This window comes from Cyrtonyx montezumae, unplaced genomic scaffold (genome assembly GCF_038088225.1).
Source record: "Cyrtonyx montezumae isolate F1298 unplaced genomic scaffold, pur_monq_1.0 scaffold_8, whole genome shotgun sequence".
NCBI lineage: Eukaryota > Metazoa > Chordata > Aves > Galliformes > Odontophoridae > Cyrtonyx > Cyrtonyx montezumae.
In genome coordinates, this window is record NW_027072089.1 from 54,463,392 (window position 1) to 54,481,560 (window position 18,169).

General features: G+C 35.7%; 1 protein-coding gene across 1 annotated transcript; it reads left to right on the plus strand.

The window, feature by feature from the left end:
* Nucleotides 1–475: 475 nt before the first annotated feature.
* On the plus strand, nt 476–17,873 carry CUNH18orf63 (chromosome unknown C18orf63 homolog). Its single transcript, XM_065751868.1, has 14 exons — nt 476–609; nt 1,240–1,318; nt 1,723–1,779; nt 3,126–3,237; nt 4,707–4,748; nt 5,737–5,813; nt 7,074–7,183; nt 7,962–8,058; nt 8,167–8,252; nt 8,807–8,990; nt 10,331–11,368; nt 12,584–12,703; nt 13,905–13,991; nt 17,454–17,873. The coding sequence occupies exons 1-13, from the start codon at nt 476–478 to the stop codon at nt 13,959–13,961; spliced, it is 2,193 nt and encodes a 730-aa protein (XP_065607940.1). The 3' UTR covers nt 13,962–13,991; nt 17,454–17,873.
* The last annotated feature ends 296 nt before the right edge of the window (nt 17,874–18,169 follow it).

Consider the following 18,169-nt stretch of genomic DNA (forward strand, 5'->3'; position numbering starts at 1 on the left):
GGAAGAGAACTCCATTGTAGACTTGTGTTCCCATGGTTTTCATTCTCTCAGGCTGTCTACCATGTTTGTATGACTTGGTGAGGGTCTCTCTCGCTGCTGAACTACTGACACTTAAAATTTCTTGCCAGACAGTAGGAGACAAACTTCACAGAAGGATTCCTCAACTCTTGGATCCCAGAAAAAAATCCCAGCCCAAAAATAGACTCAAGACGTAAAAGATTATTTCACCCTTGTCTTTACTCCTAATACTTTGGTTCTTGAAAAAAAAAAAAGTATAGAACATTTATAACAGAAGTATGTTGAGTTCACCAAGTAATTGTATATTACCCATCCAATCTTGTCAGAAGATAATTAACTGATTATTGATTTACCCAATATCATGTACTTAAAGTTCTGTAAATACCTGCCTTTAAAGAAGAATGCAATTCATTCTTGTAAGATCCAGGTTCTGTCTTGGGGAAATCAGCAATATAACATGAATGACAGAAGGCATCAGTCTCTATTCTTCACCAGTCTGCCAGATCTGCAGAAACTCTGTACCACTACAATAACACTGAGCCCCCAGATACCAGAAAGTGAGATGAGGAGCACACAGATAAAAGTCTGCAGGTAATTAATTTTGAGAGTTATTTTCAGAAGCTACTAATGTTTGCTATTAGTGTAACTAGAGTTAATTGTAATAAAAAATCAGCACAATTCTTATTAGCAGTAAACATTATAAGATTTTTTCAAAGTAATTTGCTTTTGATGGGTGATGTGCTGGCTATTGGAGAAAATGCTATTATGCTTTTAAATGTCATCAGTTAAAACCAACAACCTACTTGGAACTGATGATTAAAGTTATTCTTTTAACATGCAAATTTGGAATACTTTAGGTACATCTTTTGAGACATTGTAATACTTTCTGTATGTTGAGAGTGAACAGAACACTCAAATTATGTGTACATCCCCTGGTACTCAAAAAGAGTTGTTGTACTCCCTGTAAAGGGAAGAAATGAGAAATTCTGCCAGATGAAATGCTTTGAGGCAGATCTATAAATTCCCCAAAGGCCTGTAATCTGTGTCTTAGACCACTGTGGGTGGGTTAAAAGTACACTGTATTTGTTTGACACATTACACTGAACCACTGGAAAGTGATTACAGATCACATGTATTGTCTTTTTCAAAAGAAGGAAAAAGGTAAACTAAAAACAGAATCTTATTTTTGAAGCTTTTCCTAATTTTTTTTTTAATTTACAGACAGCTACTATTCCTGTATCAGGAGGTCCTTTCTGCACCTGTTATTGGAACACTAAATCAAATTGCAGTTGTAATGGCGGTCAGTAATCATTGCATAAATAAGTATATGTAGTTAGATTTAGCCACACTTCTTTACAAAGGGTTCTGCTTGAGGACCAAGAGTAAGTTTCAGGGGGTGAATGTTTTGTGGAACAGAACTGACCTTGGTAAGATACCACAAGGAGAGTAGCAGGGGCACGTTGTGCCATTTTGTTCTGGGCAGTCTTTTGCTCATGTGGTATTGCATCTTCAGCAAGAAATGATATTACAGTATTACAAACACCTAAACATAAAAGGGAGTAATAGCTAAAATAAAGTACAGAATACTTAAACAGCACATTGTATAGTATGCTTTTCTGAGACAGAGTACCCATAGGCCAAAACCTATGATTTGATGAAATGCTCTTCTATTTCAGACACTTGAATTTTCTATTTATCTTTTAGATACCATTTTACAAATCAGGATTATGTGAAGCATATGCAGAGAGACAAGGAGCTACTGTAAGTGCTGGAAGATGTCTCAGTTCTTCAGATAGTTAGATTTCTGTGACCGCTGTTGACAATGATGAATATTTTTGATAGGGCATGCAATTTGCTCTACAGAATAGAAGTCACAAAACATTAAAGAAAGCCCCTTCTGTTGTCAGAATGCGTCTCCTGAATCTGAGTACAATAAGCATACTTAGTCAAAAGCTTCAAGAAATCTCCCTGAACAATTTAACTAGATTCTTCTGCTGCAGTGGGCTCCTAATCCTGTTTAAGAGCATTAACAATTGACCTTGAGGCAAAGATAGATCAAAGAGCTTCAAACCAGCAGAAGAGATCTGTGTGTCCTGTAGTTTCAGTTGGTGAAGTGTTTGGAGAGCTGAATACCTCTCCATTCATGTTTTGCTTTTCCCCAGCCCAGATAGGATTGGGTGTCTCAGAAGCAAAATGAAAGCACAGAAGAAACAGAACCCAGAAACACGACAGTTTCTGTTTCAGGCTGTTCTGTATATGCTTTACTGTCTTTCAGTATGCATTGTTTCTGGATTTCATAAATGTATGTGTGGATGTACTAAAATTGCTAGCTCACAAAAGCAAATTGCAATTAAAGCCAGTAGGTCTGGCACAGCCAGTCATAGGTTTGTGGGTGTTTTTTCTTCCATCCAGAAATGAAAATACATATCTGGATTTTTGAGATACATTGCTTGAGTTAGTTTACCTTGCAGAACTGCTTTGGTTTTATTTGTGTAACAGACCTGTCATGGCTAGATTTTCCATCACCACCAGGTTTGTAGTAACACCTATATTTAATAACTCAACCATGTGCTGCAAGTACACCCTTGCAGGATCTCATTAGGAACATCCTCTTGAATGTGCACTTTCACCTCTTTTTAAGCTTCCTTTTTTTCTTCTGACTAATACTAACTACCCACAGCATGCTATACAGAACAGAGCCATCTACATAAAGCAGCATGGCAGGTGAACAAAACTTTATGCATGCACTGCTCCAGTGATTGCAAAAGAGGATCTTGAATTTAACAGGAAATAATTAAGTCTTGAAATCTGTGGCTATTGAATGGAAGAAGTGTATCTAATAGAGAACTCCCTACAGTTTTTCTCCCAATGAAGTTACAATTTCTAAGAAAAATGAATTGCAGTGCACCATACTTTGATGAGCCACAAAATTTAAGTGTCTGCATCAAATACTGTGCTAACTTGTAACTATATAGATGAAAAGAGGCTTAACATACACTGGGATTTGGCTCTATGGTAACAGCACTAAAATTGACTGAAGCCTTTGCAAAAGATATATTGAATAATTCCAGCCCCCTCCCCCACCCTTTTCTCACTGATGTTATCAGCTGGAAGCACCACAAAGAGTTAACTCAGCCATTCTCCAAACCTGCCTCTCCTACACACTTACAGCAAGACTTGCACCAAGGTGGAACAAGGCTGGTCATCTCCTGGTACAAGGTAATCCACTCATCCTGGTGTGGAATCCAACATTTAGTTTCCAGCTTCTTATTGTTGCATTTACTTTCCTTAATTTAACTTCTATAACTATTATTTCCATAGTTATCTTTTTTTTCTTTAATTACATTTTTATTGTTACTTTGTTCAAGTTCTAAGAAAAAATAACACCCACATTTTTATCTTTTCTTCATAATGGACTAAATAATTATTTTAACTGAATACAGCATACAGAATTAATCATTTCAAAACCAGACACTGTCACACACTTCTCTGCTCACAAAGAAGTGAAATTGCTTCTGACCATTTCCTGGTACTATTAGACAAAGTATTTTCAGGTAGACCAAAAGTTACATATAGAAAATGCAAAAAAAAAAAAAAACCTCTTGAACTCACCCAACTGGTGCAGAGGCTCTCAAGTCATGCAGCACCCTCCATCAGAGAATAGCCACAACCAAAAAAAAGCTCTCCCTCCCTTCAGTGGCCAGGTCTTATATGAGACCAGCATGGCTCCACCCTGGGTCTACCCCTTCTGAGCACAAGGGGAGCACAGGAGCAAACAATTTGTCTGTGCTCCCTGGCACAGCCACACCCCTGCAGCAGGTGCTCGATCACTGTTTGAGCCATGTACTAACAGTTCCCCTGCAGCAGTGTCTTCTAAGAACATTGTTTTTCAGGTCTATGCTTTCTTCAATAGAACTTTCGCAGTCGATTATGCTTTTCTGTTCAGAAGCATTTTCCTATCACATATCTCCTTCTATTCATTTTTATCTTTTTAGATGTAAGTTCTGTTGCCTGGCATCTCTATACTGTTTAGTATAATTGTGAATTACAGAAGTATGGAAAAAATAGACACATTTCAGATACTGTGGTGTGCTCCTACTAAGCAAAGTAATCATGTAGATCATTCAAAGTATACACTGAGAAAAGTGTACATGCTGTTATCTTGTCTCCAGCCACAGGATTAGCAGTATTCTTGTTTTCAATGTCTTCAAAACATACAGTTCTCTGAAATCAGCTTATTCAGGAATAACAGATAGAAAGCTAGATGGTAGCTGATATAAAACTCACTTCAGTGAAACTTTGACAAACAGCAACGTGCCCCTGGTGCATGTGGCGTGTCTGATCATACTCGTTGCTAAATCTGGCAAAATTCATGATAGATAATAAAATATATAGTAGGGCTATACAGATCTGTTTTTGAGTTTGAGAAATGTATTCACTCTTTAGTCAATTAAAAGTAATTCTGTATATGAACTCCTTCTTAGAAAAAAAAAAACTGTAAATATTGATCTGTTAATATACTTTCATCTCAATTCCTTTATGTTTAACATGCTTAGTCAGTGGAAAGTTAATTGGTGGTAGTTTTTCCTATTTTCAAATGCAACTAATTTCTCCTTTTAATTTTTTTTTTCAAAAAGACATTAGGCATATGGTTTAGAAAATAATGTTCATCTGTTTTGTTTATTAAGGAAAAGATTTTTTATCTCAAACTGGAAGGCAAAATGCAGTTGGTAAGTACAGTTTTCTGTTAGGAGTAAGCTTGTGTAAGTGAGTAAGGCATAATTATGTGAAATTACAATGATGCCACAATACTGTTACTATACTGTTATTAAAACAGTGTTTTTTTATTTGTCATTCTGAAGTAATCTCAGACAAAATAGACTTGGTGGCAGATTATTATTTTTTTATATAATTGTTGCCAATTTATCTGAACGCTTGAAAAATTACCCACAGAAAAGTACTTTTTCTACTGTTAATTTATGGCCATAGATTAAAGCCTACTGTTAAAACATTATGATTATTACAACTAAATGCTCTGGTCTAAAATTACAGCATGGAAGCCCAATAACAATAGATAGGAAAGGGAACAAAAGTGACTGTCTGGGGTTTGCTGTTAGCAAAATTAAAGCATGCTGCTTAACTATGGCAGAAAATACAAAATTAATTTTTAAAACTCCAGTATAAAAATGAAAGATTACATTTTGGGCCATCAAACCAATTTACAACAGGCACACATATTGTCATCAAATTTACAGCACCAGGAATATATATTCAGAAATGTAATACATTCAGTCTGTGCACTACAGGTGGATGTGTAGTCCAGAGAAACATCAGTAAGTGCTTGCCCTGGTCATATAGCCCTTGGTACTGATCATGTCTGGATGTGTAATGCTGAAATCGGTGACTCAGTACAGCCAATAGAAATTTTTATGTTAAATATGTTTGCTTTGAAAATGTATATTTTTGTATCAGACATATGGGTTCCAAGCTTCCGATTGCATGGGTGGCCCTGAGTTCACAGGGAGTGTATGGATTGTGATTAGTTGTTGGGCTTATTTTCACTGTTAAAATGCAATTAATTTTTATATCCACGCTGAGATTTGTTTTTTAAACTCAAGACTTGAACAAACAATGGCTTTAAATAAATGGCTTTGGTTTAGCAATCTAATGGTTGAGTTATAGTTCAGAACAGTGCTTTGGACTTTGTTTTTATTTTAGTTCTAGACATCAATGTGTCAGAGACACAGCTTTGCATCAGTGTGGAGGCTTGCTCAGTTCGGTTACCACCCCCCGAGGTATAAAACAGTTATATTTTCTATGGTTATTTCTACTTCCCTTCCTAACTTTTATCTCCATTTTTTGTTAGGTGACTTAACAATTAGTATGATGGGGATTGAACTGCCTAAGTTCTATCACCTTGTTTTGAGTGCATAATGTGTATTTTTTTATATTCATACATTTGAGCAAGCATACCAAGCATCTTCATAAAACAGATTCCTGACTACTTTCCAGATTTCCTTATAGGAGTGTTTTCTAAAAGCTATTCACAATCTCACTGTAATGAATAATCAGTTTTGAGTAAGATATTAAAAGTGAAGCTACGGGTAAGACGTCAGCATTATGTATAAGGTAAATGGATGTTGTTGTTTTTTTTTTCCTGGAATTTGCTTTGTTTTCTATGCAGCTTCTGAAACACAGGAGCAGTCAGTGTCATGCAGCTTTATAAATGGTTCAAGAAGGAATCACTGAGGTTAAAAATTGACCATATTGGTGTGCCCGTGCATACAGAGGCATATTTGCCAGACTTTCTGATTGCTTCCCCAAATACTTTTTAAGAATAGAAAAAAATAAGATTTGTTTTGTGACCTAATTGGACAGCATAAATACTAAAGCTGTCTTTGTGTCATTTTGAAACGGCATCAATGAAAGGGATCGTGGTGTGGCTTCATTGTCAATTTGACCATTTGAATACTATTCTAAAACAGAAATGGACAGATTTACTTATTAGTTAATAAATGCAAACCATGTTAGACCATGGATAGAGAAAATGTTTTTTTAAATCTCTGTGTTAGATTGGCCCTAACAGCCAAATTTTTCCTTTGTGAGAATCTTGGTTTTTGACTCCTCACAAGGTAAAGCTCTGTGCCTCTAATTCTCTTGCTGGGATCTTGGCACTTGATTAAGCAGAGAGGCATATGCATTTCCTATGCTGTCAAGCAAGGGTTTCTGAGTTTAATTTTAAAAACTGCATGAAAGTGAGACAGCTCTTAGTTTGAGGAATTTGTTCTGTACGCTTATTAATGCACTTAACATTTAAATTTCATGGATTTAAATTACCTTTAAGCCTTTTACATATGCCTTGGGAAATGTGGACTTTAACATAAGAGAGTATGCAATTTAATAATGGATGTATCTTATTTCACAAGCAGTCTGTGGGAGCTATAAATGAATAATGTATAAACTTCAGTATATTGTGATATACAATTAGTTTTGATATTTTAAGTTTTGTACAACTGTGGAGATATTTGCAAATAACTTTTTTTTTCTATTTTAAGCTTGGAGATTTTGATATTTCAGCAAACACTATAAAGCTGTTTGACAGCAATGAAAACACAGTTATTGACAGACATTTCATATTAACTAACTGGTGCTACGTTTTGCCAAGGTAGGCGTTTGTTTAAATTCCAGCAGAAACAAACATTTCCTGGAAGGTTTGCCATACAAATTGTGAATTTTGTACCAGTGATAAGAGCACATACATTTTACATTCAGGAAATTTTACTTTTAGGTCTCAATCTTATGGAAAATGTGAAAGAAAATAAGTGAATCATAATTTATGCATTTAAATAATATTTCATTTTTAGTAGTCTCTTTGCTATTGTTGTAATAATGTTACTTTTAGTATAATTTTAGAAGAAAGTGTAAATTTAAAGATATTTTCATCTCTGCCACTGACTGTCTCAGTTTTCACTTATGATTTTCATCACACCAGTTTCAGAAGTAATGATACATTTTTGTTTGTTCTACACTCAGTGCTAGCAAGTATTACAGATGAGAGAAATCAGCCTTGTATGTTCCAAGCTTTTTTCCATATTTTAGTAAACATTGTTATTGCTCTGTTGTAATCTGATGAACTAATGATGTTAGTTTTCAAAACTGGAGAATAATACAAAAATGCTTTAAAATGCCAAATAATCATGGAATCATCAAGGTTGGGAAAGACCTACAAGATCATTCACTCCAACCGTCCACCTATCACCAATAGTTCTCTCTAAACCATGTTCCTCAGTACAGCATCTAAACGCTCCTTGAACATCTCCAGGGCTGGTGATTCCAACACCTCCCTGGGCAGCCCATTCCAGTGCCTGACTCTTCAAGTCCAATGTATTTTCAAATGAGTTTTATGATATCCTTTATAAGCATCTTTTTTCGCTTGTGCACAGCATGAAAATGGGTCAGATCATAAACATCAGCCATGTAATTCCTCCAGAATCTCCTTTCCATTCGTATGAAGAATTTCAGATGCACTGGAAGAATCTGGTAAAAAGCACTGTTCTTGTATTTTCCCTCTCTTCGTTGTGTTTATTGAATTTATATTTGTAATGCACATTTGTGGGTTTTTTTCTTTCTTTCTTTTTTTTTTCTTAGTATGGATATATCCTTCCAGAGGATGCTGAGAAGAGAGAAATATACTTGAGTGTTTACTTCAAGCCAATAGGGGAAAGGTTATTTACGTATCCTTTAAGAATACTTTTTTGTTACATGTTCTCTACTACTCATCCTAAGACCTAAATTTTTGTTTTTCTAAATTTTCTTCTTCCACAACTTCATAGGGATCAGTGCAGCTGTTTCATTAGACAAACTGAAACAAAACATTACAACTGTTTGTGCTAGAGTTGAATAATAGGAAGTCAAGTAGATCAGATTGCTTCTCAGCTTCTGTAAACATGGTAATGCCACTCTGAATTGCGAGTTAAAAGTAACAGTTAAATTAATAGTATGCATTGTTTTTGTAAAACTAGCTGAGGTTAGCAAAGATTTACTTGAAAGGGAGTTTTCCTGTTAGGAAAGTCTAGACTAAAGGTTACATATCATTGCTAGAGTGTTTGAAGTCCTGCAACTCCATAAGCTTCAGTCACTTACAAAAGTACATGGATGCTTTTCTTCACCTTTTTGAAAAAAATCTTCAGACATACTTTATGGTTTTGGTTTTGTTTTCCCAAAGGAAAGTGATTCATAAGTGTGAAAATACAAAGAACCTTGTTATGTAACCCTGAACACTACTCAGGTACCCACTGAGATGCATCCGAAGTCAGCCAGTGCAGTATTTCCCTAGAACTGATTCAGAAAGTGTGTTGAGCTCTTTTATTTCTGATGTGAAGGCAAAGTTTCCACATCTTTGTGGATTTCCAGTAAGGATGACAAGTAAAGCACTTTATGCTACGCAGGAACTCTCCAGGACTCCAGCATGTGTAAGGTTTTTGGGTTTTGTTTTTAATAAAAATAGTAACGGCATGTATTCTGTTTATGGTCTGAAGTAAGTTTTGTCATATTCAGAACTCAGTGACAGCATGAATGTGTACTTTTCACAGTGATCAACTGTCTTCTTTTTAATAAATGTATAATGTGATATTGCATTTCTATTTTACATCACTATGTTGTTCAATTGACAAATACATTAAAAAGGAAACTAGCATTAGGATTAGAGTTAATATTATAGTACTGATTTGTTGCCATCAGTGTTCGCTGTTCTACCATCCTTATTTTACAATCAAGTTTCCAGAACTTTCTCACACTACTTCCAAAATAATAACAATTTTTAAAATATTCTGTAAATTACTTCTAAAAGGCAAACTAAGAAAAGAATAAAGTTGCACAAACTTAGGCATTTAGAAACACTCAAGCTGTTCGATTTACTCTGACTGATGATGGAAAGCAGGCACAACACTCTTAACTGGAGTTTTCACAAAGGCTTAAACTCAAATTTCCTGGGTAGTAGTATATGAAAGAAGTAATTCTGAACAAAGATACTGACAGAAATTGCTGAGACTCTATAATCCTCTTTCAGAACACAGTTTGTGTTTCTTCAGTGATCGAAGCTAGGATGGCTCCTCCTTGTCATCTGCAGGTTTTATAGGCATCCAGATGTCTTTTGTTCAGGATGCAGATGCTGTCAGACAAACCCTCTGCAGACCCCTTCGAAAGGGCATTGCCCAATTGGGAATCACTAAACAAAATAATAACAGACTTTTTGCATGGTCTGGTAGTGATAAGACAAGGAGGAATGTTTTTAAACTAAAAGAGAGGAGAGTTATATTAGGTGTGGGGAATTTTTTCACTCAAAGGGCAGTGAAGTACTGGCACAGCTGCCCAGAGAAGCTATGGTGCCCCATCCCTGGAGATGCTCAAGGCCAGGTTGGATGTGGCCCTGGGCAGCTGAGCTGCTGGGCCCTGCCCATAGCACGGGGTGGGGCTGTGTGGGCTTTGAGATTTCTATCGACACAAACCATTCTGTGCTTCTGAGTCTATGATTCTATGATAATGTCTGTAATTTAAGTCTTTCCTTCTGAGAAATACAATGTTCCAGCATAGTTTATAAACAGAAGAACTAGAAAAGGAGGAAATGAATCTTCAGTTATGGTTACAGCAAAATATTGTTTAGAAATACAGATTGTCATAACTGAAAACAGGAATTTGTATGGTTACATATTGTGATGTGAGTCAGGTATATATTGTATAGGGATACGTTAGGTGTTGCTATCAGATTTTTAATCTCAATTAATTGAGTTTAACGGCTCTCCTTATATTGCAGAAAATACAAACTGAGCCTACGAAATCGGCTGGTGAGATGGTTTGTGTAGTATCCCTGACCCATATGCCTCCAAGGAAACAGACTTTGGCTAGCATTTCTTCCTCACGCAGTACGGAGAACAGCCACTGGATGGAGCATTGGATCAAAGAGCCAAAACCGCACACTTTTTCAAGTAGCAATAAAAGTCCGGAGAAGATTAGCATTGAAGTAACTGAGAAATTTATCAATAGGCAAATACCAGGAATATCGGAGCTACCACTTCAGAGGCCCTTCGGAGTGCCTGGAAGAGCAGCTTTTGAACTCTCTCCAAAAAAGGTCAGCAAAATTATACCAATTTTCAAAGGAAGGCTGCTGCAGATGAATGGAAACACCACAAATCAAAATGATGGGAAGGAAAGAAAAAGTGTTGAAAGACAATCACCGGTAAAAAGAGTTAAATCTTCTGTGTTGACTGTTTGCAAGTCCAACTTAACTCAGGTTTATAAACCTGCTACTCGCAGCAGCTTGCTTCATACAAGTACTGAGAAAGCCTATATAAAACAAGATGTATCTGTATTTCAGTGGAAAACAGAGTCCAGTGGACAAATGACTAATTCTGATTCTTCCAGTAACTCAGCTGCAGGTTGGAGTTCAAGTGAAGTCAGTCACAATAAGGCAAATTCTCCCTCCTTGCATAAGGGTGTTAGGCCAGTGCTTCAGAAATCTGGTATCAGTCCAAAACTAAATACACATGCATCTTCCAGTTCAAGAGGGGGAAAAAACTGTGCAAGTCAAAATGCCACACAAGTTCTTGGGAAGCAACACCAGTCAAAGACAGTACTCTTGCAGATTTGTAAATTGGAGAATGAAATGACAAATTCCAGTTTATCACAGCAACAAACAAAGAAATCAAATGAAGGACCACGGTTAAATATTCAGGAATCCATCTTAAATGATGCACTGTGTGTTGCCAAAAATGATGAAAGCAAAGCATCCCGCTGTTCTAAGGATTGTACTGCTAAGGCAACCTGTCTTCACTCCAGCTCTGTCTGTGAGCAGGTACAGTAAAGAGCACTCATCATCACTGGTTCTCACAAACTCAGCATATTCTAAAACAACGAGTGATAAAGAGGAGGGCTTCCATCGTGTTCTACCATCATTCTCAATATAGTTGTCTAAAATTTCTACAGCATGTACTAACGTTTTGAACCAGTGCTGCTCTTTTTGTTCTGGAAAGGAAGGTGATTTACTTCTTCCTCTGAGATAGACAGATAGATTTTTTTTATTTGTGACTTGTAAGACAGGATGATTAGTTTAAATTTCTTTAAAACAGTTTGTTCTATCAGTTTATCACGATTTATTTAAGGGTAATATGGTGAAGGTTGAGTGTTCAGTCAGTGCAAAACCATATTAATGAGCAGTCCCTGGAAGGAATCTCAAACCTCATTGATTGTTTGGTGCTGACTGCCATGTGGATGCAGCAGTGTGCTCTTAGACAAACATGGAAGGTTTTGCAAATACAAACTTAATCTAAATTTCACTAGAAGTACTACTCACAAGACAAAAGATTCCCACTGGGCATAAGGAAAAAAATCTTAAGAGTGAGTTTAATTAAGCACTGCAGCAAGTTGCATGAAAAAGTAGTAGAATTGTTATCGGTTCAAGTTCTTAAAATATGATGGGTGAGGCCCAAAGTAATGTGATCTAACTTTAAAGTTATCACTGCTGTAAGTAAAAGTTACAACTAGATGACCTCGAGGCATTCTCTACAATCTGAATTTTCTATGATTCTTACTGGATTTTGATAATACAAATAGCTGAGCTGATTTCAGTGCAGTTTTTATGGGAGTGATGTCCCACGGGTAGGACACGTGGATGAAATGTGTTGTGCTTCTCAGTGTTCTCACCTATAAAATGTAACATGGTGTCTTATCTCTACTTTGTTATATTATGGTGTTTTTTGTCATTCCTTGTGCACAATTTTTCAGATCTATTAGTTCCTAAATGCCAAACCATGGGGAATTAAGGGGTGTAAGATTGTTGCATCTAACAGACACATTTAACTTCTAGAGGAGTGACAAGATATGCAGCAATTGCTAAACAGAGCAAGTCAGGATATCAAGATGAAACTTGATTTGAGGAGCAGTGAGATTATAATTCGTGTTGATAGTGACAGACACTACAGAACACAGTGCATTGTGTTGGTGAGATCTGATAGACAAAATACTATGTGGGTATTTTTTCTAATGAAAGTATGAACTTCTGTACTTTAAGATGTTTACAGGGGACAAATATTTGACATGTGATAAAACTGGGACCTCAGAACTGATGCACTCAACAAAGGAGAGCAACATGGAAGTGTCTGTAAAGAAAGGCTCTGCCAGAAGAAGACAGGTAAAAGACCCACACACATGCACCCTTAGTCCAGTCTACAAGAACTCAAATTAAGAAATGAAAAAGAAAATGTAAGTTTTGTCATTTTATCATGTCCCATTTGAAACAGCAAAATGAAAAAATATTCCTGAGCTCACTCTTGGTAAAATTAATCTTAACCATCAGTTATGCCAGTATTACTTCAAATAACACTTTTGTCTTCTCTAAAAGGTAGTGGAGTGAATGCTTTAATTATGTTACATAATGTAAATACGTTTCTGAAGTAGAACTGTACAGACAAAAGTTGTATTCTAACTTAACTATGGGTACTCTTATTGGCTCTGTAAATGCATCTACGTGCATCTTACATGCTTGAATTCAGCATTATTTGGGTAGAAATGAGCTCATAAAGGCTATTTATGAATCAATGTGGAATTTTTAAAAGTATATTTTCTCAGTTATTTGATGTATTTCAGATCTTTCATTACTACAAGGGGCAGCAGTAATTAAATAGGTTCCTAATACCAATCATGTTTTTCTCTAAATTCTGCTCTAATGACAATAGTGTGCAATCTAAATTCTTCTTATTTTTTTATTATTATTCTTAATTATTACTAGTATTTATCTCTAGACTACACTTCTGCTTCTTTAAAACTCAGTTATCTCTTCCATTTATTTCTCTTTATAGTCACATTCTAATGCTTTTACTATCTAGAAATTAGGCTGATGAGGATGGAGTGGTTTTAAAGCCTCCAAAGCTCAGTACAGTTATATTTTCTTACATATCTATAGATATGTAGGTATCGTTTGTGCTAATAGCCAACAGAACATACTGTGCAACCCCTCTACAAAGTAAGTCAGAAGCACACGTTGCACACAGTTTTCTCTGTTTACACTCAGCTTCCCTTGCCTCTTATGTTTTATCTCAAGCAAACAATGACCATTTGAAATCTCATTACACATGCAGAGTATGAAGGGCCTTTACACTACCTGAGCTATGCAAGCTGCTTTACGGAGGTTGCAGCAAGTCCTCGCTGGCTGCTTGGCATGCCCACAATGCAGCACTGCTACTGCTGGCACTAGCAAGATGGATGCACAGATGTAAGGGAGACTCGGCTGGAGGCTCAGGAACACTTAGAAACAACTTTTTAATTGAGCTGTTCACTTCTATTACGGCTTTGTTTGCTTTCCTGATTTTTCACTTGTTTTGTTCTGTTAGCAGAAAGAAGAAGGTCACTCGAAATTGAAGAAAGGCAAAAGAAGTAAGCCTTTTATTTAGGATTTAACGGGGTACTGAAGAAAATTCTGGGTATGTTCATTACAAAGTGAAATGATTTTTCTCTTATTAAGATAACAGTACATACCTGTAATAACCTTTGTATTTTATGGATTATGATATCAACTGTCTTCAGAGGAGTCACCTTATTAGACAACTGGCTTCTAGAACAAAATAAGGAGGTAGCAGAAGCCAAGGTTAACTTCAACAAGAAGCCAAGGTCCTTGGTTTCTTTGGACACCAGCAAGTAAGGCATTGTTTTTTTTTTCTTTCCTTTTTGTTACATACAAAAAATCTTCTACAGAGAACTTGGTTTTAATTTGTATTTTAATTGGCTCTTGTTCTTTCAGACTAAAATAAACTTTTTTAATTTTTAATTTTTTTATTTTTTTATTTTTCCGACTAATTTCATTTGAACCTCATCTAGAGTTAAAAACATAAACCATGAATGTGTGGCTATCTATGTTATTTAATATCACTACATGAAATAGGGTAGTTAGATGTCTTTGTGGTGCCAAGATCTAATCCAAGGACAAAATGACCTGTCATACAAAATGAATAAAAATTAGTTTTGTGGCCAGATATTTGAACCCACAGCATGGATCATTACTGTAAACTGTCTTGCAGGATAGAAGAAACTTATCTTGTGAATATTAAGGATACATAAAACATATGAAAAACACTAGTTTTATTGATCTACTAGTAAATTGCACATTATTAGTAATAAAATATGCAGGAAGGAGCAAGTCTTTCCAGTTAACTGTTTTAGAGATAAGTAGAAATATATTAATTCAGAAAAAAATATTGGTGTGTGAACACAGTGGTCACATAAACACAACAGCATAAAACTATACATTATACAAATCAAATAGAAAATATACCAATAAAAAAGGAAAATATAAACTGTGTGTCTTTTAACCTGGCTTTTGGCTTCAACTAGGTGCTAACAGGTAGCCAAGTATGCACATTGTCTCAGAGGTATACTTTATGTCCTTCTATTTTTTGCATGGATAAATTCCCTCAGGTGAATGTTCATACCAGTTGCCTGCCTCCCTGAAGAAAGTCTGTTGTATGCATAGAAGCTTATCATACAGGGCCTTTGTATTCTGCTATTCAGCAGATCTGTTCCCAGATCTAGCATTTCATCTGCTCTGCTTCAGTTTCAAAGCCAGGCAGTTCAGGCATGGCCTCAGATGTGGTCTGTTTCAGCAGACTGAGTATAGTTATCTCCATGTGCAAAGTCTCTGACTTGCTGAGAATTGACAGAGAAGGTGTTTCTCAGAATGGGCAGAACTTTAAGTTTTTAACATACATAAAATTACAACTTTCTTCTTATTTATAGGTTAGACAACAAATGACCAAGTTGATTATTGCAGGTAAAGTTTAAACAGTGGAGAACAAACTGTTATCCATGAAGTATTTATCATAGAAACAGAATCGTTTGAGTAGGAATGGTCTTTTAAAGGTCTCCCACTCCAAATCCCCTGCGATGAGCAGGGACACCTGCAGCTAGATCAGGCTGCACAAAGCCCCACCCAGCCTGACCTTGAGTGTCTCCAGGCACAAAGCATCCACCATTCTCTGGGTAACCTGTTCCAGTGCTTCATTACCCTTATGGTAAAACAACTTTTTCCTTATATCCAGTCTAAATCTTCCCTCTTTTAGTTAGAAACCATTCCTCCTTGTCTTACCACGTTTAATGTATGACTTCTAAGAATACCGTTGGTATGGATTCATAATTGGTGTTGGCAATCTAAAAACAAAACCAGAGCTAAAATAACTTCTGCTGTTGGATCGATGCCTACAGTTTCATTTCTGAAAAATTTTGCTTTGATTTTTCTTCATTAGGTATTACTGCGCTTGCATTTAGAATATAAGTTTTTGCTTCAACACTTGAGAATTACTTTTAAGTTTTTAAATTTATTGTGTAGCAAGAGCTGTCTTAGAGTGGAATTTAGTGATGTAGTTGACAAGACTTGGATCTTGTAATTCATGACAGTAAAAATATTTATATATATATTTTACAATTATCTTCTGAAAAGGGTTTGTTTGTTACTAATGCACCAAGTTCACAGCCTGTTAACTGCTTGAAAAATTCAGAGTAATTCTGATTCTCTTCTTGATTCTGCTGGAGCAGAAAAAGGGAATATGTTGATAAAGCATATGAAGTGTCATGAAAGAAGCATGTAAGATTTTAAGACCCTTAACATTTAATTCTAACACTAAAACATTCTCATTCATTCTGTTTGTATCCATATGTAGACAATCCCACCCCTCTCTGGGGAAGAACATGCTCGAAATAGCAGAGCTGAAGTTCCCAAGCCACTCATCTACAGAACTCTTCCTGTAGCTCTACTCCTGTGTTGATGTAGGATACTGACCTTTTTAGTTGCCAAATTCCATTTAGCAAACGAGAAGCTAAAAACTCATCTGATAGAATAATAATGCTAACATTTTACATGAAATTAATTTCTAACATTGATGCAAGGATACTGTATGAACACAATGAACACTGGGGATCCACACAACTGGGATTAAGTCATAATTCTCAGCAGTTTTGTATACGAGGGCTGGGACTCTATTAGATTGTTTCTTCTAGAACGTGGATTGCCCCAGGCCAACATTTAGGAAATTCTCTTGTGATTCAAAAAATACAGTATGAAATTTAAACTAAGCTATCTTTCAAGTACTTTCTTAATGTAAAATATAAAGTTAAAATAATACCTTTTTGTTATATAACGTGATCTGGTTTATTGAAGGAACACTTATAGCATAAATTTGAAAGCATTTACATGGAAATGATATGTGGGGAAAATATTTGTATTTTTATTGAAAAGATTCTGAACACTTTTAAATCTCTCAATGATAAAGCAAATTATTTTACCATGGAGGAAAGTTTATTTCCAAATCAGATCGGAGATAACCTTTGGTCTGTGTGCATTAGTAAATTGTTAGAGCCTTGCTCCAAAGAGTAGATATTATCATGTTACTGCTGTTGTCCTGTCTATTTTTCATTGCTACAGGCTTGTTCCAAATTGGGGTTAATCCAATTTACTGTGTGGTCAACTATTTTAAAATGCTGGAGAATGGTTTCTTCAGATTCTGTCTCTTATTTTTCTGTAGAGCTAGGACTTGATCTCAGCTAGTTGAAAAGCCATGAACACACTTTTGCAATGGAAATAGCTTTCTCCAGAACCACAAAAACAATATTTTGAGGGATTTAAATTTGAAACCCAAATGTAAGTGGAAAGGTAAAATTGAGTGTGTGTTTGCCATCATCAAGGACAGATTTTTCACTTGTTCTGTATAAAAATTATTTTAAAAACAAAACAAAAGAATGCTCTAGACAGAAACTTTGTAAGCAAAATGAAAATACAAATACTGAGATGAACCAACTTTTGTTTGTGTATTGAACACTTTTTTGTTTTGTACAGCTCTGAGTTGCCTTTTGATTTCCTTTGTGATCTCAGCTTTTTCTGTGTTTTCCTCATTCAGGCTTTCAAGAGGCCATTAATGTGCTCAAGGATCTCTGAGCTTTGTGATCTTTACTCTGTTTACTTCATGTCACTGCTACCTGTCTCTGGATGAAAAACTGAAGGTTAAACACATATGGTCAAGAGAACCCATATTTCACCTCCTACTCCAGACGTTTTACGTTCATAATCCACAAATGGTTTTGGAAATTCAGCTACTTGTTCTGAATCCTTTAATCACGTTATGTCTATCCTATGTATAACCCAAGTTGCTTACACACTTGGTCACTGTTACAAGTTATTTTGAAGTTTTGAGTCCGTATTTAGATGACATAATTATTTTTTATGACACAATTATTTGCTATAATATCTGCATCTCTTTGTTTCACCAGTAAAATATTCCTAAATAACTTCTCCTCAGTTAGAAACTAAATGCTGCATTTTTACATGGTTAGGGAACAATCTGAAGGCTGGATCTGATTACAGCTTCTTTAGCTCTTCTTATATTTTTTAGTGAATTTCCATTCTCACTGATTAAACTACTGCATGTAAAGGATTTTTAAAGTCCAACTCACAACACCATTCTTAAGCAATTCATGCAAAATATATATTGCTGCCATTTTAGTAATTTTATCAAAAGAAATGTAGTTACAATTTTACATACAAATTATTTAAGTGCCATTATTTTTCTTTGTGCATGAATACTGTTGTGTTACATGGGAATTTAGAAGCAAATGC

Excerpts from the sequence above, each read along its gene's own strand:
- CUNH18orf63 (XM_065751868.1), top strand. The coding sequence starts at position 476 with ATGAATGACAGAAGGCATCAGTCTCTATTCTTCACCAGTCTGCCAGAT. Across the intron at positions 8,991-10,330 it reads TCTCCAGGACTCCAGCATGT|AAAATACAAACTGAGCCTAC; the intron begins GTAAGGTTTTTG and ends CTTATATTGCAG. Across the intron at positions 11,369-12,583 it reads CCAGCTCTGTCTGTGAGCAG|ATGTTTACAGGGGACAAATA; the intron begins GTACAGTAAAGA and ends CTGTACTTTAAG.